We start from the raw sequence: 23,488 nt of genomic DNA, 5'->3' as shown, positions 1-23,488 counted from the left end.
TGGCCTATATTTTTAGCACTGGATGAATAATGCTGTTTTGTCACTCTAACAACTAAAAAAAGTCAGACTTCAGCACATTTCCATTCACGTGTGTCAAAATTAACTTAGGTGCGGTATAACTATTGAATTCTTAACAAATAAGAAAAGCCTTTCTTCCTAATAGTTAAAATTCTTTCACAAACATTTTTATTTCTTTTAGTACATCTGAAATCCCCCAGTTCCGATTGCCTTATGATGTGGTGAATTTTGAAGCTGAGCTTATGAAGGATCTTGGAGTGAAGGTAATGAAAAATATATCCTGCCTATGTATAGCTCAAAGAAAAAAAGAACCAGAACTCTACCAAAGATTAACAGCAAAATGTCATGCACATTAGCGAAGAACGATTAAAAGCTATGCTAGACAGAGGCAGGAAGATGCTTCCTCTTGCTCAGGGCATTTGTCTGTCTCCTGTCTGAATGCCACTAGTTTGGAAAAGGGCAATCAATAGTTCTCATCTGGCATGCCTGCATGTGATTAATTGTCTGTAAGAAACAAATTCCTAAATTGCTTTAGGGGTTCAATGTAGCTATTGGAATGATTTGATTTTTTTTAATCAAGTTTTTTTCATGCAAGTTTGGCACTACTTAAAACTCTGATACTTTTTTTGTTCCCTTTCCCTGAGTTTTTTTTTGGTAATGGTTTATCATGCAGTCTTGCATCCAAGTTAATCTTATAATAAAATGCATCAAATTAAATGAAGTATTAATGTGATCATCTGTTATAAACAGTAACAGTCATTCAACTTCTTGGAAAGCAATAGTTATGTATTATTCTGTTAAATAAATATGTGTTATTTATAGATAATGGGAACTTTATTTTTAATTTAGGGGTTGAGCTGAAGATTTAGATAGTATTTACTGTTGCTGAACATTTTAATAGAAGTTACAAACTTATAATGCATCACTGGATGAAATTTTTGAGTAGCAGGAGGGATACTGTATTTTTATTTTTAACATGATGCTAAAGCGTTCAGTGAAGCAGGAAGTTCTCAGAATCTTTCATATTGGTTCACATTGTAAAAGCAGTAGGCTGTTGTCACAAGACCTGAGTGAGAACCTCATCCTGCCCAGGTTTTATAAAAGTGCTGGTAAGATGTAAGACAAGGCTTTAAATGCTACAGGTTCTTTTTCTACTCTTAAATTCCCTTTGCAACCCTTGAAAAGACTGACAGAATGGAGGTTCAGTTAGGGATGGGACTAAAACAGAGCACTGAGACAATTTTAGACAAAATTGCTGGGCACAGACTCCTGGGAACCATCTGCCAACCTCAGTTCCCCTGGGCTCCCTGTTATGACAAAGTCTTCAAAATGGACTGATAGAGCCACCACGTCATCTTGACCTGCAAGTTCTGTGCAGTTTTGGAGCGCAGCAGAGAATCTCAGTGTAAATTTGCTTCCAAGCTCTGCCATTGGTTTCCAATTGACCCTTTGGCAAGCTGGTTAAATAAGTACCTTAGCTTTATACCTCTATAAGCTGGAAATATTTTCTGATGTTTACTTAAAGCATTTCAAGTCTGTGGTGCAAGGTGCTGTATTGTGTAAATGCTCAGTAGTGGTGTTTATTCAAGTAATTCTTCTGAAATTAGTAAGTATTAGTCAGCTGAATAAGGATTACAGAGCTAGGCCCTAGGAGTATTATGAATCCCCACATAAAACAGTATTGCCATTTAAATTCCTTCATTATGTTTTCATAACATATGTACACAATAGGATAAAAAAATTATAATGACAATTTATGGAATCTCTCTTGTTGTGAGTGAGGATGAAATCTATTCTTTAAAAAATTTCAATAGTATGTGGCTTTTTGCACCTCTGATAAAATTTATACTAAAACACTAAAGACAAAAAAGTCAGTGTTTTACGTAATGTAAATTTTATTTTACTTCTACCTTTTTTTCCCACCAATAGGAAAAGTGTATTAGATGGAATATAGGCAGATTGAATAACAGACAAGATACACAGTGAGAGGAAAGCTAAACTGTTAAGGTCACAAAGTACAGACTTTACATAACAGAGCATCTCATTCTTTAAAACAAAATTACAAGTGATATAAAAAACCTGGGGGAAAACATTCAAGTTCAGGGAGCCTAAAATATGGACATAAAAACACACATGCCCATGTCAAGGAGTATAAAATATCAGGAGAGGTATCACACACACTATGTGCTCAAAGGGGTTAGGAGCAATGAGCAAAAGGTGTGTGCATCTCCAGTTGCATGACCTCTACATGGGGCCTGCCATAGCTGGTTGGCTGAACACACAGCAAACACTATTTTTAGTCTTACTCTTAAAACTACTGTAGTTGCTCAGCCTGTGCAGGGGCTGCTCAAAACAAGATTGCTGGTGGAACATTTCTCTAAAAAAAATTTTTTTTGTATTTCCTTCTGGAAGTAAAAAGTAATTGAACAGAAACAAGTATAGATGATTATAGGTGCACTTTTATCTCTGTGACTGATTCCTTTCAATAAATGGACACCAATCCCTGCACACTGGACATTGTTGCTTGTCTAAATTAGAATTAACAATTTCAAGTTTAAATCAAAAGTTATTAATAATTTTGAAACCTTTGTTAGTTTACCTTGCAGAATGTGCTGTTTCATTATGGTTGAGTAGAGCACACTGTAATTTGCAAAGAGCGTTCTTCAGACTTACTGTCATCTCTGGCCATCTTTTGCAGGCAGATTTTCTGAATCCACAAGAGCACCATTGGATTCACTGAGGGGGTTTTTTTGGCATAAAGGTGTTCTAGCTAGTTGTCTCAGAGCAGAATTTGCGCTGTGAGCTTTGAGAGTGTGGCATAAAGCAATACCATCCTTCCTTGGGGACTGGCATTGCATTCTACACTATTAGGGGCCTACCAAGTGCCTGATAGTCTGCAGAAAAACATTGCTTGGTTTTCTCTTCAGAACCCCTGTTAATACAGAAGAGTGTCTTGTCATACTTTAATGTCTGTGCAATAACCTAAACTGGTTGGTTTTGGTCAGTGTGCCAGTTAATCTGTTCAGTACATATTTGCTAGAGGAGGTTCTTGCTTTCACATCATTTTTCTTAAATTCTGATTTTCACATGTGTATGCAACCTTTTGTAATCAGCACTAAATACAGATATTTACTTGCAGTAGAAAACTGTCATTTTCAACTCTACTTCTGTATTTTGTTCCATAGATGGGCTTTTTTTGTTTGTTTAGCTTGCTTTAAACCTTTTAGCTTAAAGGAGAAACCATGCTAGCCTGTGGTGGCCCCCATCTGAGGATGATCTGAAGGTACTTTTTGCCTATATGTAGTTTGGGCCTCTTGCTTTAAATCAGAACCAATCTGGCCTTTTAAGCCTGGCATGGGGGTGGGGTGAATTTTAATTTGCTTTGTTTGCTCACTAGAAGATCCTGCAAGGTGTCTATATGCGGGACACAACAGAAATATTTTCACGTTATCACATTAAAAACAAGCAATTTTTAATTATTGCAGATAATTTTTAATAAAGGCCTTGCAGTGAATGGAATGACACTCTCTACCTTGAAAGAAGACGGGTATGAAGCAGTCTTTATTGGAATAGGTAAGAGCTCACTGTCCTGTGTTTTGTCATCTTGAAATTGAATGACTGCCTAGGAATAAACTGGGACTTGTACCTGTCTTAATAGCATGATGGGAGATAGCTTCAATTTGATGCATTATGAAAGTATGGAATAGAACAAAAATTTAAAAAAACAGAAACTAAAGCTAGTGGCCTTAAAACAGTTATAAAAATTATCACATTTATATTATAGGTTTTTAAGTAAGATGTTGGGTTGATTTATTGTTTGTTTAAATAGTTAAAAATGGATCAACTAAAAATTTGCTTGTAATTAATTGTTGTATTGGCCTAGAGCGATACACAAGTTCAGTTTTCAATTTTTGTGAACAGCTTACTACACCCACATAATTACTGAGTCTATATGTAAGCCAGTGATACCATGCTTGATTGCTTTTTCCTTTCGTCCATATAAAACATGTAATATCCTTCTGATAGGCTGTAGCAAAATGTACTTGTGGGGTGGATTAACAAAATAAGCTGACTTTGACTTATACTGAAACTGGCATCATAGGTCTATCTCCTCTCATATGCTAGAGAAGTCCTGCACCTGCCTGCTATTTGAATCATTGCTTCTTTTTAATGTTAGATTAGAATTGTTATCCATTTACAAGTATTTTGAAGTACAGCTGGATCCATTGCTGCCATATGATAAGCATGTTGAGCAGGTATTGTCTGCAGTTGGTATGAGGCTTAATGCTCTTTATTGATCTAGACGTTGCCTAAGTGAACATAATAGGAAACAAGTTGTCCAACTGTTCCTCCTTCCTATTATTGATTACAGAGATGTAATTCTTAGTACAACGACAACTGTTGTTTACCATCTGGTTATGCAGTATAATAAGCTTTGCAGGTCTATTCTGTCATGTAATGATGGTACAGAGTGCTGTGATTTATATAATCCTAAATCCCTACATTGCTAGAGAACTTCCATGTATAGGAATTCTGATGTGTCATATTTTGATGTAATTGTATACAAGGCAAATGGTCAAACTTATAGTCTTTATTGTTTTCATCTATGTCTTTCCAACTGCATTGTGAAATCTCACCAATGAGGAATTAATTCATAAACGTTTGTCTTCTGGGAGTCTAGCATTTAGGAAAAAATCAGTCATTTTTGAACATCAGCATCATTCTTCTGCATTTCTGACTCAGAACAGTTCAGTTTAAGGTTAGCAAAAATGACCACTGAGCACTAGACATAGGATTGGAATGTTTGGTTTATGTGTGACCTTGATAAAGTTATCCTAATATAAAATATTTTTGGTTAGAAATATATATATATATATAGATAAATAGATATAGATAGATACAACATGCCATACAGATGCTAGGGAAAGGGACACAGCCAGAAATTTAATAAACAAGGGAAGGTATCTGAAGCATAATTCTCCTGTAAATCATGTGTTCATTGATTATACGAGGAAACAGAGGGTATAAATGCTAATGAAGGATTATGTGTACCTACGAAGTTTTGTTATTGGAAACTACCTTGCATTTATGATAAAGTCGGTCCCTCATTGTACCCCCATGTCTGCCTGTCATCTCGCTTTGACAGCTACTGTGTAAGACACTGGACAGTAGCATGGCCTTGCACTCTGGTATTGAGAGGTTCAGGACTTGCCAAGAGGTTGCACATTTGTAGAGTTAGCTATGTTAATGCAACAGAACATTTGTAAGCTCTCAGCAACAACCGTTTTCCCATAATGAGTCTGTACTGCATTTCTTTTTGTGTTCTTTGCCTACCAAACAAACATATTCAGTGAAATGTCACATTTGAACATTACCTTGAATCATAGGGGTAAAATAATTAGAGAGGTACTTATATAAAACAGATTTTTTTTTAATTGTAATTTGCTTCTGAATGGCTATGTACCTGGATGGAAAATAAATGTGGTAATTCTCAATTTTCCCTGTTAGTGGAAAAAAGAAAAAGTAAATTAGTGTGTAAAAGAATATGAAATCTGTAATGGGACAAGAGACTACAGTGTGAGAGGATTTTTTCTTAGCAGTGTGATTTTTGAAGAGCACACCTTTGGTCTTGCAAATGAGGTGGAATTCAAGATTTTATTAGTCAGGGTTGTACAGGAGTTCATGTGTGATTCATGAAACAGAAGAGCACTTGTAAATAACCAGCTACATGAGAGCAAGTAGACTTGCAAGCAGAACTTTGAAAACTATTTCCCACACAGGTATGCGTCAGGAAAAATCTGTTGCCTGTGGGAATATTGTGTGCAGTAAGGAAAGTGCCCTCCACTACTGGGTCTGTGGGAGGTAAAGCACAGGTGACTGAGCTCTGATCGCTCCTACCAAGTGACCGTATTGAAGAAAAATGAAGAGCAGAGGCTTTTTGTGAGAACTGTTTGGAAAGGTGTTAGAAGTGTGCTCTAATCAGTGTATTTGCTCTGTTTAAGACTTGAATGGTAAAATATTCCCAAGAAGTTCACAAACGGATACAGGTTAACAGCCTTACTCTGAAAGGGGTAATAATAAAAGAGGATGCTTAGCTTCAAGTCTTTGCTTACTTAGGCATTGAGGCTATGATTGTTTATCTTATGGTGAAAGGTGCTCTCCAGCAAGTAAGTCTGGTGCATTTAAGTAACTGGTTGAAAGCTCAGAAAAACACCTTGTACTAGACCTGAAAACAAATGGGTGGCAAATATGTACCCTTTGCAACCTCTGGGGTCTCAATTTGAGTCACACCTTACCTCTATCTTATCTTTCCTAATTAGGCTGTGGAGACTGATGTGGAATTGGGGTTTGCAAAGACATATGTTGAACTAGAAAAGACTAAATCCTAGGAAAATCTTTCATAGTTACCTGGATATGCAGTAGTGATCAAACTGGGCAATACTGGAAACCAACACTACCCTCTGATAGCAGAACCTCAGAACAAACTGTAGGTGAATTCTGTCATGGGATTGTCTATTACCTTTTTTACTTTTAATAGCTCTTTCCTTCAATCTCCAGATTTTTGTCTTATCTGAACTATGTTTTATCCAACTAGTTCTTGATGCTGTACTTCTGATTATTTCTAGAGGACTATTATATGAATTTTCCCTGTCCATCACTCTCACATGCCCTCAGTTTTCTCTCTACAAAGATGTATATTTTGCAACATCTGTGAGTAGGTGTATCTGGTGTTTTGCATACAATGACCTAAGAGATACACCATTCTTTTTCTCCAGCACTTCTGATTTCAGATGCAGCTGAAAGTATTAAAGGGTAGTCCATCAATCTCAGTTTCTTACATCAAAAGCAATGATAGACAGTAGCATCCATGAGAATTTTTTCATAGAACTAAAAGGTAGCAGCTAAACAATGGGAAGAAAAATATTCTAGGAGTCTCTACTATATTTTTTTAGTTCTTTATTCATTGTCATTTAGATAGGTGCAATTTCTAAATTTATTTAGTTTTATTTCAATGGGCAGTTAAAAACTGCTACTTAAAAATTAGAGCAGAATTAAAGTCCTTAAAATTTTCGTCTTAAAATTTCAACTATCTTCCATTTACAAATATTTTGGATTTACTTTGTTATTCACAAACATTAATTAATAGGAATTAAATCTCCCAATTAAACATCCAAAGCTTTAAAACTAACCTCTACAAATAAACATAGAAAAAACCCATCCTCTCCTAATTTGATAGATTACTCAACATACTCTACCTAGAATCTGCTCTTTGATAAGAAGTGTTTGTGAAGAATTTGTGACTGAGCTGACAAATCAGTTAGAAATTTTTGCTGTTAGAAAAAAAAAAAAGTCTCACATCAGTTGCTGCCTTCTGTAAACACCATAGAGACTCAGGGCAACAGAGAATAAGCATGCTGAGAGCAAAAGGGAGAAATCAATGAAGGGGTGAGGGGCTAGAGGAGAGAGCACATGGTCCTCAGTGAAGGGTATCTTATGGAGAACAGAGTAGTCTGAACACTTTGTGTTGAACACTTTGTACTACTCTGTCTCTTGGTGGACTTTCAGGGTGCAATACGATTTTTACCAAAAAACAAAGGCTATATGTGTGTGTCTCTCTTGGCTATCAGAGCAAATGCAGAAATACCAGGCCTTTATTACTCATCCCTCTAGAAGTTCAGCTACATTCTTTGGAAAACAGGATTCTGTGGTTCTGTCTTTTAAGACTCCACAAAGCGTTGTATATTCTTTTTGAAAGAGAAAATGTAGAACAAATTCTTTATACAACTACTTAATTGAATGAAAATGAATGAGCTAAATATTTAAAGTATTTAAGGACATTTTTCATGTGAGATTTGAATGAGTACACAGAAATGCTATCACTATAAACATTTTCTGCAGACTTTTGCACAAACCCCTATCCTTATTCATTAGCATTTTATCATAATGTAGGTGTTTTATATAACATTTACATTCTCTTTAGATAAATATCAGATAAAAATATATCCTCAAAGTTTCTTTTATTTGGTAAAATACTTTAAAAAATCCTAAACCCCCATTCCAAGAAATTGCTTAGACACTTGAATGTTTTCAATTTTAAACTTGCCACATTAACTAACTTTCTAGTTAACTTCCATTATGGGGCAAATGCAGCTAGTAATGAAGCTTGCTTGTTTCTTCCTCCATCTTCTGATGTTGAATTACTATAAAGTTAGTTTTATTGTATAAGAGTATTGAGGGATTCTATTAAATACTGTGAAATGGTGGGTTAGATGGGCATACAAAGTAAATCTAAGCAGATTGTTGCGTGAATGTATGCTAAATAGTATATCCTGCTTGCAAGGGTTAAAATCGTAAAATCCCTTGTGGAAAGAACCTTTGTCATAATTGCAGTCATTCATAGTTAATTAACATAACATTCAAACAATGATATAATCAGATCGTGCCATTGATTGGAATGAAATTACACACCAGAAAAAAAGAAATTAAAAGTCCAAGCATTAATGTACCTTGTTTTAAAAAACCTCTGTGAGATTGATTTACTCTCTCTTCCCCAAAAAGTAAGTAATCTCCTCATGCCTGTTATTATCTTCTGATTAACTATGCAGTGCCACCTGGTGTGCAGATGGGAGGAATATTACACATCAAGAGCTCTGTTCACACCCACCCACACAGATATAAACCTACGTGGCAAAAAGTGAACAGATGTTCATTTTGCTTGTGCTATAGGAAAAAATTGTGCATCGTACTCCTGATTCATAAACTAAATTTGGAGGACATGAAATCTGCATATGGGGCCCGTAGGCCCATGGCCAGCACAGACATTTATGGAGGAAATATGTCATGTTCAAAATAGTTCTCATTTCAGGTTGTGAACAGACTTTTATTTGTGTTTGCTTCTCTGGTTTTGGTTTACCTTGTGTTTCTGCATTTTCTTTTTCTCTTCATTTGCTATTTTACTTATCTTGTCCAAATGAGTTTAAAGGCAGAGTCATTTGAAAACATATCCAGGTTTATCTGTTAGTTGGTTGCTTTCTGGAATTGATTTCTGTTCTTTGCTTTATGATGTTCCCAAAAATTATGCTGTTAGGCCTCTTTGCAAAGACCTGTTTCCCTCAGTGGTAATGTAGCAAGTCACATAAATTACGGTGTATCTTGGTTGAGGATGGATCTTGAGTACAACCATTGTGCAGCCTTAGGCTCTAAAAAATTGCCAGCTCTATATTTGGAGGTTTTTTGGTGTTGTTTTTTATTATCCTATAATTTAATAAATATTTTGACACTTCATGGGTTATACAGCTTTTACTGCAAGGAAACCAAAGCCTAAAGACAGAGACATCAAACACAGCAAGTAGGGAAGAAAAATAATATGTTGGAAGATGGCATAGGAAAGAATGATGTTGAAACATGATCAGCTAGATATTCAAAATAAATGTATACCTGGCTTAGATCCTGGGTTTGTTTCATTGCCCCTTGTAAACAAGGGTGGTCACTGTTTCACAATCTTGCGAAGACAGTGCTTTTCACCAGGATTTTAAATGGTAACAACAGTGGCTTTTTAAGCAGTGCCATCCTTATACAATAAAAGATACTAAAGATTGCAGAGCCAGGAAAAACACTTGAAATTATATCTTATTGTGAAAAAGCAACATATTCAAATCCATTTAACTGCAAAAAACTGTGAGACTTTGGTATTAGAAATAATGAGAATGAAATAATCAAGATGAGTCATGAAGTTAGACCGAGTACTTTGAACTTGAAGAGGAACAGTGGCAGGATCTGGACAAGCCAATTCAAAATATTTCACAACTGCCTTACAGGATCCTGAATAGTTTTAAAGTTAAATTTTAAAAAATAGGTTTTTAAATAAAGATCCTGTGAGAAGGTCAGTGATATGCAGACCATTAAATATGCAACAGGATCAAAACTACTGCAAAACATTGAACTGCAGCTGTATGAAATGGAGTCCCAAGGAAGAAAGTCTACACAAGTCTCTGCAGTCAAGTGTAGGACTTCTTTATAGTCTACCTCCTGGAAAGCCTTAGCTCATGGCTCATAGCTTGGAGAATGAACTCATCCTTCTATAATGCCACATTTCTTGTTTTGTGTCTCATGTGAATGATATTATAAACAAATTACACAACAATTGATTCTAAGACAAAACTTGTTATTCCTCTTTTTAGTCTTATCTTTTGCTACTCTTTAATCTAAAAAGCTTTGTTATTTATAACCAAAAAGAGTATAGTGATATTAGAAAAGGAACACTGTGAAAGAACCTGTTCTTACACGTTATAGCAGATGTTTGAACTTGCTTTTATTCCCAGTGCAGCATCTTTCCTGGAGACCAACTATGTACATAAATCCAGGAATTTTTATGCTTGAGGCGTCTTTTTCTACTGTTGGCATTTGTAGTAAGCTGTTCTGTCAGTTCTTTAGACCTCACTACTGCTCTGGATATTGGTGGAACATTCCTAATACACATCGGAAGCACTAGGCAGTTGAAAGCTTTGAGGGCTCAGATGCACAAAAAAGCTTATTTATTATTAATAGTCTTAGGACACTTTCAAAAATACTAATAATCTGCCCTTGGGCATCCTTAAGATATTCACTTGTAAATTGCACAGATTTTTCTGCTCTTACTTACTTATCTCTCCTACCAAAAAAATATTTAGCATAACAATCTCTCCTGCATGTTTTACAAAACATTCTCCTGTCTCTTTCCAAGATGCTGAACAGTCTCCCTGAAGAAATGCTCATCTAAATATAATAATAAAATAATTCGATTTATACTGTTTTAAGAGTAGCTAATTTTTTTTTTAATATCTGAGTGAATTATTTACTCTAACATTATTTAGCACTTTGCTTGGAGATTTTTCAATCATATATTTTTAAGAGTTTTAAGGTTTAGAAGTCCATAAGAAAAGAAAACTTTGAACAAAATGGTGATGTTACATATTACGTTTTTGAATTCTGATGTTACACACTTGAGTGCTTTACACCTAAAGAAAAAAGGTCTGGTTGCTTGTATGCTGTCTCCAAAAGTTCACCTCATGAGACAGGTACTTTTATCTTTTAGATGTACAAATATTGATTATGCTGCCATCTTTTTACTTCCACATTAATATTCAGACAGAATGAACAACCATCTAAAGTGCAGTTTGTAATTTGGTGCATATAATTTACTCTAGATGAGCTCTCTTTTCTTGTAAGGAAAGTTTACATGGTCCAATATGTATTTAATGCAATCTGACATTTTTTGAAATTTTGTTCTACCTAATACTAGAGGAGGAAGGACACAATACAAAATCTAAACAATAGGTTAGAAATTCCTTACTTTTCTTCATCTTGTTTGCAAAGGATAAAACACTGATTAAAAACCTAGGCTTATTGCATTTAATTTTTTTTGTTTTGTTTTTAAAGACTGTACACAAGTAGGAAGTGTATCAAAATCTCACTTGTTTAGTGCCAATTATTGGTGAGGAGATGGCAAGCAATTTTTTTCTGTTCATGAGTAAAGTTTTAAGCAGTCTTCCTGTCACATTTATGTCACATAAATATAATGTCTCTGAATTCATATTCCTTTTACTACCGACTCAACAAGGGGTGTATCTACTTGTTGAATTGAACTGAGAAATTAAGCCAAAACTGGGTTTGTGCGGTGAACTTGTAGTACATGTTGATGGACTTTTTGAACTTGCCTAAGGAGACCTTCTCACTCTGCCATTTCTCTGCTCTGTGAGGGTGAGGGTCCCTAAGAAGCCACTGCTGGGCATGGGCAGGGCTCAAGGCTTCCATCTGACCCAGTGGTTGTCTTGTGCTTCTCGGTCATGTGCTTTCCTTTTCATCATTGCTCAGTAGTCAGGCCTTTGTTGGTCTAGGGACAGTCTGATGTAACAAAGGGCAGGGGAAAATCCTGCGTGTGCTTGAGGCTAGTTTTGGTCCTTCATTTAACTTGGAGTCCACTCATTAGTGATTGATTCTGTTTTGGGGGGGATTCATAGTCTGAGGGCCTTCTGAGTCCTGAACAACTTGCAGTGTGTGCCTGAGGGAATCCCTCATTCCATCCTTCAAGCTCAACACATTAATTGAAAGCTTTGCTCTTCCACAAACATTTGTAAGTTTATTATCCAGTACAATAGCATCTACCATCATGGGAAGGCACATCCAATGCCCTTCTTTAGTTCAAATGAGATGGAAGTTTTTAATGACAACAAATATCAGAGAATAAAATTTTACAAGTTCACTTTAGTAAATAATCTTTAACTAAGCTATGCAAATGTTTGTGTTGCTGTGTCTCAGATTTTTAATAGATAGAGATTATCCAGGCTTTTGAACCACTTGTCATGGTCATGTTACTTGAAAATTGTTCTTTTCTGTTCTAATCTGTATTTCTCAGAGATGCCACTCGTATGTTTGCTTTACTATGAAATTAAGAGTAACTGTGTAAATACGTGTCTTAATGATTACTAAGACTGTGTACGTAATTAGGATAGAGCATATAAATATTATAGTATGTATCACATGGCAAGTCTTTTAAAAGAATGGCTAACAGGTATGTAGATATTTCTCTGGGTTTGTGTAGCATATTGTCATGTTCTACAGACTTGAGATAAAGTTTGACATTCCTTGTACATGAAGTCAGATAGTCTTCTGTGTGCACTTTATAGTATCAAACCATATTCAAAATTTGACACTTTCTTGGTGATGTCACAAGGTGTAGGGCATATATAGTAATTAAGATTCACTGCTTGTACTGTTACTACTTTCTGTGTATGAATGTTAAATTTACTGTAAATTGTCTTTATAAAACAATGTTTACAGAGCCCAAACACAGAAATAAGCACACTAAGTACTCATAGTGTTTGGATAATGCTAATAAAAATTACATGTTTATCTAACAGGAAAACATTTTCCAAACGTTGTCCTTGACAATGTTTTCTTTCACAGGAAATCCTTTGGCTATTGTTCATTCATTTGTGCTAAAAATGGAGTAAGCTGAACATGAACCATTAGAGAAAGTAAAAATGCGTTCAGCAGCTAGTATGATGACTCAATATTCCCTCAAATGATCTTTGTTGATTAGCTTCATAGGAAGAAAAAGAAAGAATAATGAGAATTTAAATATCAACAGGTTTCAGCCAATTAATCTTTAATGATAATAATGCCACTGCATTGGAATTACTGGTCACTTACCAAGTAGAAACTTATGATGTATTATTACATTACTTATGATGTATTATTACATTTCTAAGAGTTGAAAGGTTTTATTTTTATTGTTTCATTGATGTAGTTGAACATAATTGAAGATGGTATAATTCACTTCAGATTTCATAGGATTATTTTTGCTTTGTTAATTTGTGACCAAGGATAATAAGTGGTTGTTTATTTGGGTGCGATGGGTATATTTAAATAGATTCTAACACTTCAGTGTAGTGAAATTAGTACCTGGTTGCTATTTAAATTGAGATGACATTGTTAACCATTATCAAAGATAAATTCTAAATGGGACAATATTTATAAGTTTTTCTCTAATACGTGGGATTTTTTAAATGAGAGTGGAACTACCTTCTGAAAGAAAGTTATTCTAATTTTATAGATAGTATATTTTTCAGTAGTTAGACATTGAAAATATTACAATTCATTATTTCAATATCCAAATGACTTAGACATGATTTCGTTTCTGTTTGTTGGGTTGATGATTCTATTATAGCCCGATAAAAATCTTTTGTAGATGAAAAATGATGGCCAAATTTTTATCTGTAAGTTCTGTTAAACTTTAGAGAGCTAGAAAAGACGTTCTTTAAAACAAACAAAAAATGCTCCCTAAAGAGTTTGCATACTTAGGCAAGTGAATAGCAGCTGTTTACATTTTTATATTGCTTGTCTCCTTACACTCAGAGTTCGAGTTTGTTGTTTCTAGCAGAAAGAAATTTGCAGCATTAGGGGAGGTAGAGTGACCATTCTGTACGTGAATGGTAAGGTTCTCAGCTGTGGTGTCTAATCACTGGGATAAAGTTCCTACCTGTGCTCTTGCTGTAGTAGCTGCTTGGTACTAATTTGCATTTTAAACCCCCCACTTTCCTGCAGTAGGTAAAATCTAAGGAAATCACCTCTAATTGTTAGGATCTATGACTTCTTTGTGCACAGCTTTTCTGGAAAGCCCAATAAAATTAAGTAAAGAAAGTTCTGAAATCTTGGCACTTTTGGAATTGTAAGGACATGAGTCTTGATACACCCACTACATTGACAACTTGGTTTCTTATTTTTCAAATGCAAATATGGGCCTTTGCATGTGCTGAATGTGCCCTTCATTGTATTGAGGCATAGAAAATACACACTGTAGCTTAGTCACTTCTGTAGACCTGCCATGCTTGCAAGAATGGAATATATTTAAGCAACCTCGAATGGTGAATAATCCTAGATAAAAGTGTGGCATTCAGTGTTCATTCAGAAAGCTATAGAATATGCTAACAAAATGTTCAGTTAAAGGAGAGTTGAGTGAATTGCATCTGTGGCAGGAGGTGGCAGTTGTTTTTAACTGGAAGCCACGTTCATTGCCTCTAATTTTTCACTTGGTCAATAACAAAAATATAAATCATGCACACCACAATAGAGCAGTGGAGGAAAGCAGTGTGGTGTGATGATCTGTTGAGAGTGAGACTTGGGCTCTGGCTATTGGGCTCCTGGCTGAGTTCATTCTTCTCTAATATATTGGAATAGTGAAACTAAGCACTAAAAGGACTATGGAAGTGCTCAGTACTGCAAAAGTGCTGTGGAGAAGCTGGACTGTGTTCCCTCTAGCAAATGTCAGGCTGTTTCTTGGAGCTACAGAAATCTTCATTTCTAACCGCTTGCAATTTGTGCAGCTTCCCCAATTTAATTTCTATTCCAGGATTCTGAAAAGATGTGGAAGGACCAAAAGAGCAAATTAAATAATGCAGATTTTATTTTACATTATTGGCATGAATCCAGCAATTTCTCAATAATCACAAGGAAGTTGAAATTTTTTATTGGATAACTTTTTACTCACATTGAACCATTTTCTTTGTATTTTCCCCTGTAGGATTATGTTATTACAGATATATTGTATTCTAAGTGCTGTTTTCTGAAATGAAATTTTAATAATTTATCAAAAATGAAACATATCTTGCATAGTGACTAATATATATTTATTTCAACCTTTCAGATATGAAAAGATCTAGACCAGAAATAGTTTACTTACGTGGTTATATTTTACTTAGATGTTGGAAAAGAGTTTTGAAGGCAATTTGGTTGCATTTGTGTTGCCAATTTGAAGAGCAGCTTGACTTTGTTTCCTTCCGTTCTCAAAGAAAAATACACCTCTGCTTGTATAACAGCCCTTCTAAAACTCCCTCTGCCATGCAGTAGGGGTTTCCAATAAGCATGCAGTAGTGTAAGGGTCAGGGACTAAGCAGTGAATAAAAGTCAAAACTCAAAATGAGGTCCCTTTCCTGTTTAGAACTGGGCAGTGATAGATACTGATAATGTTTGATTAATGAGCGGCAGCCTTGCAGTGGGTGAAAACATCTGTAAGAAATGATTTATTATTTCAGAGGTATTGGAAGCTTACTGTATCTTGTAGATTTAACTCTGTGTGCCTGAATAAAATAAATGAGATGCAACATGTGAAAAATGAAAACACATTACTTGTAAAGGATGTGTCACAAGCAGGGTATTTTTGTTCAAGTACACTTTGTCATGGGGATTTTTACTGTTGGTCTGAATACAAATCATTTAACTGGTTCATAAAATCAACCTAGTCGGAATTCTTGCATCTATCATTGAGACAGAAATGAGGGTTAAAATTAATATGCTGGAACGTCTTTAAATTTTTGCATTTGGCATCATATCCAACTGTTCCAAGTGCACACACGAAGAGAAGAATTTTCTTAGAAATATAATAGGAGTAAAAAAAAGTATTCATGCAATTTTAACATTGAAATAAGGATAATTAATTTATTTGTAGTGTCATTAAAGTTTGTTAAATTTTCTGTAAATATGTTTAGGAACAAAAGGCTAATTTTCTTCTCTCTACTCAAGCTGTGTGCCAGGATATGAACAATGACTTGCAAATGGAGATTTTACTTTTGTGTGCTTGCAATTTAGTCTTGTAGTTACTGGGTAGTCTTTTAGACTGTCTTTGGTTTATAAAGTGACCTTGTTCTTTCTGTCACATGTCTGTGCATGTTGATCCAGTGTCAGGACCCTCAGCTATTCAGAGCTGCCGTGGAGTTCTAATCATGTAGAGCTAATGATGGTGCAGATTCACCTGCATCAAACTGCAGTGTGTGTTCAGACAAGCTGGAGTGCCCTGACTCCAGTCTTAGAGAAAACTGCCTTTTCTCTAGTTTTGGAAACACAAAAGGTGGGACAGTGGAAATGTAGTCTGCTCTCCCATTTTCTCATCTTATGCTGGGTCAATGACTGTGGAACACTTCTCTGCAGTGGATAATATTTGGAAATTCTGATATATAATGTTCATAAATTTGCACCTATTATGTGTATATCTTATCCACTTTCTTACTTTTCTGTTCTGTCTAATTCAATAGGCATCTAAAATATTTTTCTTTTTGGAATTCAGTACTGATTATTTAAGTGTGTATAAATGCCTGTCAAAAAAAAAAAAATACTTGCTTTCATAACGTGTAACGAAAGTATAACCTGGTAAAGATTTTAGTAAATGCATGCCAATTTTTTGGTAAAATTGGATGATGCGTTGCTATGTCCCTTGAACCTATTTTCACACTGATTTGTCTGGAATTTAGTGCTGAATGGCTAAAACATAATATTTAGTTACTTAGGATCCTTTGAGATTCTCTTCATAGCATTTGCTTTATTTACATACAGCCCTTTCTGCTCTGTTCTTCATCTTGTTTTGAACTTACAGGTTTCTCTATAGTGGAAGTTAAAGAACAGAAAAAAAGCATCTTTATCTTCAATCCTTTTTTTTCATATTATCTCTGAAATAGAAAGAAAAGGAAATTAATCTTGTCCTCAGACCATGCCATCAACCAGTTCTTTAGGGTCATTGAGTAATGTCATAACTTTGAGTTAGAAGGTTCTCTTGTTTGTGGAGAGGTTGGCTCATCACCTCGTTAGGTCCTAGAAGTTATTTTTCTAAGATGCACTAGACAGTTAAAGCAATTATAAAAGTGGACACCTGGTTTTACTGTCACTGGATTTCATAAAATAGAGCTCCAGCAGTGATAGCAACTCCCTCTCTTTAACATGGAAGCCACAAATTGACTGCATTAAAGGAGTGACCTTTCAACCTACAAGCTGAGTGGAATTAGAGCAGCTTGCCAACCATGAGGTCTTGGTAGTATCTCTGCAGCAGGTGTTGGCCTAGAGAACATATGGAACAACAGCTGGACACTAAGTCCTCTGAGCTCTCTCAGGATCCTGACCCATGTATATTTATAGAGGGAGAGGAAAATAAAAACCAAAACCCAAACCAAACAAACCTAAAGAAGTAGATAATCAGGATTTATAGTGATGCCACATGGACGTTGCAATAATTTACTCTAGCAGCCACATTGAAACTTCAGAAGCAAAAGCTGTCAAAAGCATTGCAAATGTGATAATTTCTGCACTAAAGGATTCTACACTGAAGAATCTGGATCCAGACTCTCTGGTCGTGCAGCTAAGTCTATAAGCTGTGAGTCATGGCAAAGGAAAGCCTAGTTTAAGCAAACTTATGCTTTCTTGCCATAACAAGTAGACCAAAGAATTATGTAACATAATTTCTCTCCAGTTTGTCAGAATTCAATTAAAAGAATGAGTTGCCTTTTCTCGTGTATGTATGCATCTGAGAATGTGTTGGAGAAGGACTTGACTTATGTCAAGGGTTGGTCCAGCTACTGTTTTAGTTACATCAATGCACAGTGAAAAGGAACAGAGTCAGATATAGGTAAGGATTTGAATCCATGGTTAAAGTTCAGTGTGTTTTGCATGGAACAAGCCCAGCTCACTAAACAAGACAGGTTTCCTGCTACATACTAAAAGTCATTTGTGACTGAATATATTGGAACCATTTCTCATTTTTTAGTTAAGGAATACTAAGGCCTGGTTGCATAACAAATTCAGTGTCTCTAAATGAAAAATTTTATACAAGAACAAGAAAAGTATTTTTAAATTTCAAGATGAGTTTTCACTATTTTTTAAAAAAATAAGTTACTAAACTGATTCGTGTATGTAAAAATGTGTTATTGGGATTTGTTTTAAGGTACGTCTTTTTCAAATCTAGATATATATTTTATTGACATTTTTAAATTTGAAACAGATTCAGTAATTGCATGAAAATGGACTAATGCTGCAAGATAAAGTTCATTATGCCACTGTGTGCTTTTAAAATCATATGCTGTTTTTGCTCATGTTCTTCAGCTGGGATGGAAGTGTATCTGTAACAGTATGACTAATTATCTTTACATGCATTTATCACTAAATAAACTTCACACAAGACAGCAAGATTGTTTACTTAAGCAGTATAATACTGGGAATGGAAGATAGCTCTAGAACATAGGATTACATTGCCAGAATGGCACTATTTATTAAGCTATGATAACACTAATGTTCCTTTTTGATGTATAGCATGTGTGACTTCAGCTGAACTTGTAGAGAGCCTTAAGGATGTTTCATTGAACATTTAGTATGGCAGTAAGCCAGAATACATTTAGCCTAAACCCAGATGACAGGTTGGTAATGAGGTAGTGATTGATGACCACTGCTTCCATATGAAAACCTGCTTGATATGCTGGGGGGGAAATGCATTGCTAGCTCTTCTATTTCACTCCCTCTGTATTAGTTATTCTTACTATAGAGGAGTAGCATTGGCTGCTGGTTATTCAATCCTGCTTTCACTTTTAGATGAGAATTGAGTACTCAGCTGAGATTGTAGAAGTGCAGCCCTATGGCTTCATTTATGTGTAATTCAAATCCTAATTTAAATGGATTTTTATTATCAAAAATAACTGCAATTATATCACCTATGAAACAACCTGTAATATTCTTATTACCTACCTCTGTAATTTTACAAATCCTTATGATTCACCTTCTGTGCCATCTACATGGCACTGCTTTCCCTTCTGATATAAAAAGAGAAACTTGGTCCAAAGGTTGTAACACATTGCTCAGGCAAACAAGCCTGAACAAGAGTGATGTTTGTTTTGCCTAGTCCTCTTGAATGCTTCATTGTAAAGACACTTTGTACTGCTTATTCATATCAGGGGCAAACTGATGTTCTTTGCACCAAGAAGGATATTTAAGCCCTGTCTTCCAGCCAGAGTCCAGCCTGATGTCTGAATTAGCAGTAAGAAGAGTTAGGAGAAGGCAGCAGAGGCTTGTAGGGATTATGTCCATAGCTGTACCCACTCGGACAGAGTGTATGTTAGATGTCCCCAAAGCTGGAGGATAACTAATGGGATCACATTAAGGCCTAGTTAGAAATCACCCAGAGGTACAACAAAGGGCACTAGGGCAGCATAAATATCTAATGTCAAAAGAGACTCATTATTAGTGTTTTCCCAGGCAGAAGTGACTTTTGGTCAGGAAGGGGTGAGGAAGCTTGTCACCCTAACCAGAGTGACATTGTACTCCCTTAGAGCAAAAATGTGAGTTAAAAAAAATTGGGATCAGTGGTAGAATCAAGAACCAGAATAAGGAGAAAATGAAGCAGGGCTGGGGTAGTTTCCATTCTTCTCCTGATGCTCCCAGGGATGTAAGGAAAGTTTTCATGCCCTGTGGGTGAGAAGTGACTGACTTTTGGACAAGTAACCAATCAAAATATCAGAAATGGCAGATTTGTGGGGTGTACCCGCAGTGGACCCAAATGAGGGAGCCCTTGTCACTGGGGTTTGCTGTTGGGCCTTTATGGCAGGACAGGTTTTGAGTTGGTCAGGGTGAATGTCTCTGAGGCCAGCTGAGACCTGTCTGATAGTGCTCGGCATCCAGGAAACCTGTAGCAGTTACTGTATGTTTGGGCTAGTAATGATCACCTGGGGCAAATCCAGGCGTGCTTCTGGCATGACTGCAAGAAGGGGCAAATGAGCAGGAAAATCAGGAAACCACTGGACTTTTACTGTTGTATGAACTGGTGGCAACTACATTTACAAGTGGTTTGTTTGGTACTGCAGTTCATTGGGCAATGAGTATACCTTCCTTTTGGGTTGATGCTGAGTAAAACATTTTTATCTGCTTGGGAATGGATCTAGGATTGTGCAAAGTAAGATCTAAGGTAATCAGTAATGCCTCTTAGTGGAAGAGAGGGTTCTTGTGAAATTACAATAGTCTTCAGAGCAGACCCAAAGGAAAGTCGGTTCTGTTGTCAAGTGCAAGGAGGGGAGACAATGCAGGGCTGGATTCAGATATGCAGTGCAGAAATTCATCTCTATATGCACAAATGGAAAATTATTAGGGCAGAATCATGATCTGTTCTATTTATGTAGTTTAACTCCCACAGAAACAAAATAACATTATTATTTTGTTACTAAACCGTACCCCTTTGATGTTTCCCTTCGCCTTGTGGCTTTCAATTTTCATCTCATTTGCAACCTTTTTTGAGATCTCTATTGAATAGAAGTTCTTTAGGGAACACTGGTTTTCTTTTTTGTTTGGAAGGGACCCACATCCCGCATGTTCAATAACAGAAATTACTGTCTTTTAATTTAGATATGTCATTCATTTGGTGGGAACTTGCATTCCATAAGTTCCTGTGTATAGCTGCAGCATCTCCAGGGCAGGTGTCCTGCAAGCTTCAGAATTTGTCAACTCAAGTTTGAGCTAAACATTTCTTTCTTATGAATGTTTTGATTGAGTTTGTCAAATGTTCACACTTAAAAACTGTCCCTACTTGAGACAACCATGTTTTGTTGTTCACTGACCAGTGACAAGATGGAGCAGGTCCATTGATTTTTACCCTCTTCCTCGAAAGACCTTAATTTTAACAAGTAGTGGCAAGTGAGGACATAGTCTTTGTGTGGAGATTAATGGCCATATGGTGTTTTTGCTTATACACTGGAAAGCTCAGTTATTTACTGTAAAATCTGACTCAAAATTCTATACGCAAATCAGAAACTCCTACTTGGTTTGTTTCCATAACAACATACAAAACAACATCAATCACTTATAGTAGAGCTCCACACTCCATAATTAGGGATGCGGTTTTAAGAAGTGTGGGAGGAGTTCTGTAAAGTGTTTTTATGTTAAAAACAACGTTAAGCCTTGTTCTCACAAAAGCTTGTGCACAAACTTCACTTAACAGAACGTAAGTAATTCCGTGGGCATTTTTGGCTATGTCTGCAAATGATGCAGTGTCTGGAGGGATTACGCATGCCATGCTCCGTGTGCAGTCTGGATGACTGAAGTTTGGACAAGGTTTGCCTGAGGGCGAGCTTGCCTTCTGCATAGGGAGCAAATGTGGGGTTTACATCTACAGGCAGTGTCCACTGACTGCTTTAACTTACCATGCATGGATTTCGGTATGAATGTAAGTGCTTGCAAGTGCTTACAACAAGCTGTCATACTGTAGAAAAGCATATCAAGAAAAAAATGCTCAAAGCACTTTAAGCAAAAAAACCCCAAAAATCCATGATAAAATTAGCTGTGTATTTTTTAATGTAAAATTTTAAGCCAATAGGACATCTACCAAAAGTATATATCATATTTTTCACTGGTATCCTGTATTCATGCCATCTTCACACTTTCTACGCTATAGCAGTCAATGGCAGATACTGCCATATAAAGCTGTTACAATATCTTAACTTCTTCCGTGACTCAGTTCTGCAGCCCCATTGCAGTAATCTACAGATTGGAAAAGTTCAAAATTGTCAAATGCAAGATATTACTTCTTCACTAGACTTACTACTTTGCTAGATTTTTATTCTTTTTTGGATGTTTGGGTTTTTTTGTTTGTTTAGTGTGGTTTTGTAGGTTTGATTTTGTTAGTATAACTAAGTTGTGAGAAAACATTTTCTCCAAAGCATCTTGTAGCTGACAAATCCCTGGGCCCCTATAGGCAAACTGTGCTCGAGTCTTGTTACTTGCAGCTGCTCCGGAGGCAACACTCATGGTATGAGCCTGAGAAGGAAAGGCTGAAGGGGAAAACCCTGAAAAAAATGAGGGACAGTTAAGAAAAAAAACTAGATAAATGAGAGACAAACAAGAAAAATAAATGAAACTGGAAAAAATTGAGGAAACATAAAGAAAGAAAAAGTAGATATAATAGAGTGCATAAACTGTGGAAAAAAAGGCAAATTGAAGAAATAAAAGCTGAAAGACATGAAAATATCCATAAAGATGATAAAAATGGAAAGGATTAAAATAAAGCAAAAATGAATACAGTTATTCCAGCCACATTTTCAATAGTTTCCTTCTTTTGATAATGAAGATGTCATGTTTTTCTGTGGGGAAAAAGAACAACTGAATGGAATACATGTGGTTTGCTGAATTTTGATGCTTTCTGCTCTTTGTAAAATATATTTTGTTATGTATACTAAATGAGTAAGATCTAAAGTTAAGAAAAAACATTTATATAAAACCTTCCCCTGATTGGTCAGCTATAGTAAGTTAAAAGATGGGGAAATGTGTATCTTTTGAGTATTCTTACACCAGTTTTCATTATGTTTCTTATTCAAGTCAGAGATTAGGCATATTGTTACGTCAGCCAGTATATTGTGGGATTTTTTAAAAAAAGCATAATTAAATCACAGGAAAGGTTTCTAGGTGACAGTTAAGAGAAGCTGTATAATTAGACATGTCCAAAAAAAGTCAAACAGTGGAAACTTGTAATCCTGAAGGAAGGTTGCCATTGTCTGTGCTGACACCAAATGACCATCTCATTCAAATGTTCACTTCATTAAATAGTCACCTCCTGCTCGGCTTCTGCAGCTGAGCTCTTACTACTCTGTGTGGAGTCGGTGGAAATAGGGAGGCTTTTAATTAAGTGTGAATTTTGATTTGCTCTCTGAATAACCCTTTGACAAGGTATTATTCCTTGGTTTTTAATATTAGCAATCACATGTGTTTCCCAAAGACAGAGAATGTAGCTGCCCACCGGTATGAATGAGTCTTTCTACCTGTGTCTGTGCAGGCTACGGGCAAAATAGCTATGATTTGACGTGGTCTGTAATGCATCTTCTTGAAACAAAGAAGGAGAAATAGCTGCAAAAATAAGCATTTTACAATAATAATAACCAATAGATGCTGGAGGCTTGATTACTGTCTCTGGTAGTTGAGGAGCTCTCCCAGTCCTCGAGGCCTTTCTAAGACCATTAAGAATGGCCTTTCAAGGACATTGTCTGCTTCTCTCAGCACCTTGATTCCTGCATAGGGCACAGGTGGTCAGGATTCCTCCAGTGCTCCAGTTGCAAGGAGATAACTGTAAAGACAGTGCTTGCACTGGCGCTGTCACAGGCAGGAAGTAGTTTGCATGCTTCCCAGGCCATAAAGATTCTTG

General features: G+C 36.0%; 1 protein-coding gene across 1 annotated transcript in view; it reads left to right on the top strand.

The window, feature by feature from the left end:
* The window catches only part of DPYD (dihydropyrimidine dehydrogenase), a 334,066-nt gene that overhangs the window by 111,442 nt on the left and 199,136 nt on the right, over positions 1-23,488 (top strand). The window contains exons 7-8 of the mRNA XM_050307196.1: positions 200-281; positions 3,504-3,591. Of these exons, the coding sequence (XP_050163153.1) occupies positions 200-281; positions 3,504-3,591 (170 nt within the window). The remainder of the gene's footprint in view (positions 1-199; positions 282-3,503; positions 3,592-23,488) is intronic.

This window comes from Myiozetetes cayanensis, unplaced genomic scaffold (genome assembly GCF_022539395.1).
Source record: "Myiozetetes cayanensis isolate MyiCay16 unplaced genomic scaffold, myiCay2020 scf12, whole genome shotgun sequence".
Classification (NCBI taxonomy): domain Eukaryota; kingdom Metazoa; phylum Chordata; class Aves; order Passeriformes; family Tyrannidae; genus Myiozetetes; species Myiozetetes cayanensis.
The sequence above is the reverse complement of the archived record's forward strand: the minus strand, read 5'-3'. Positions and strand labels throughout refer to the sequence as shown.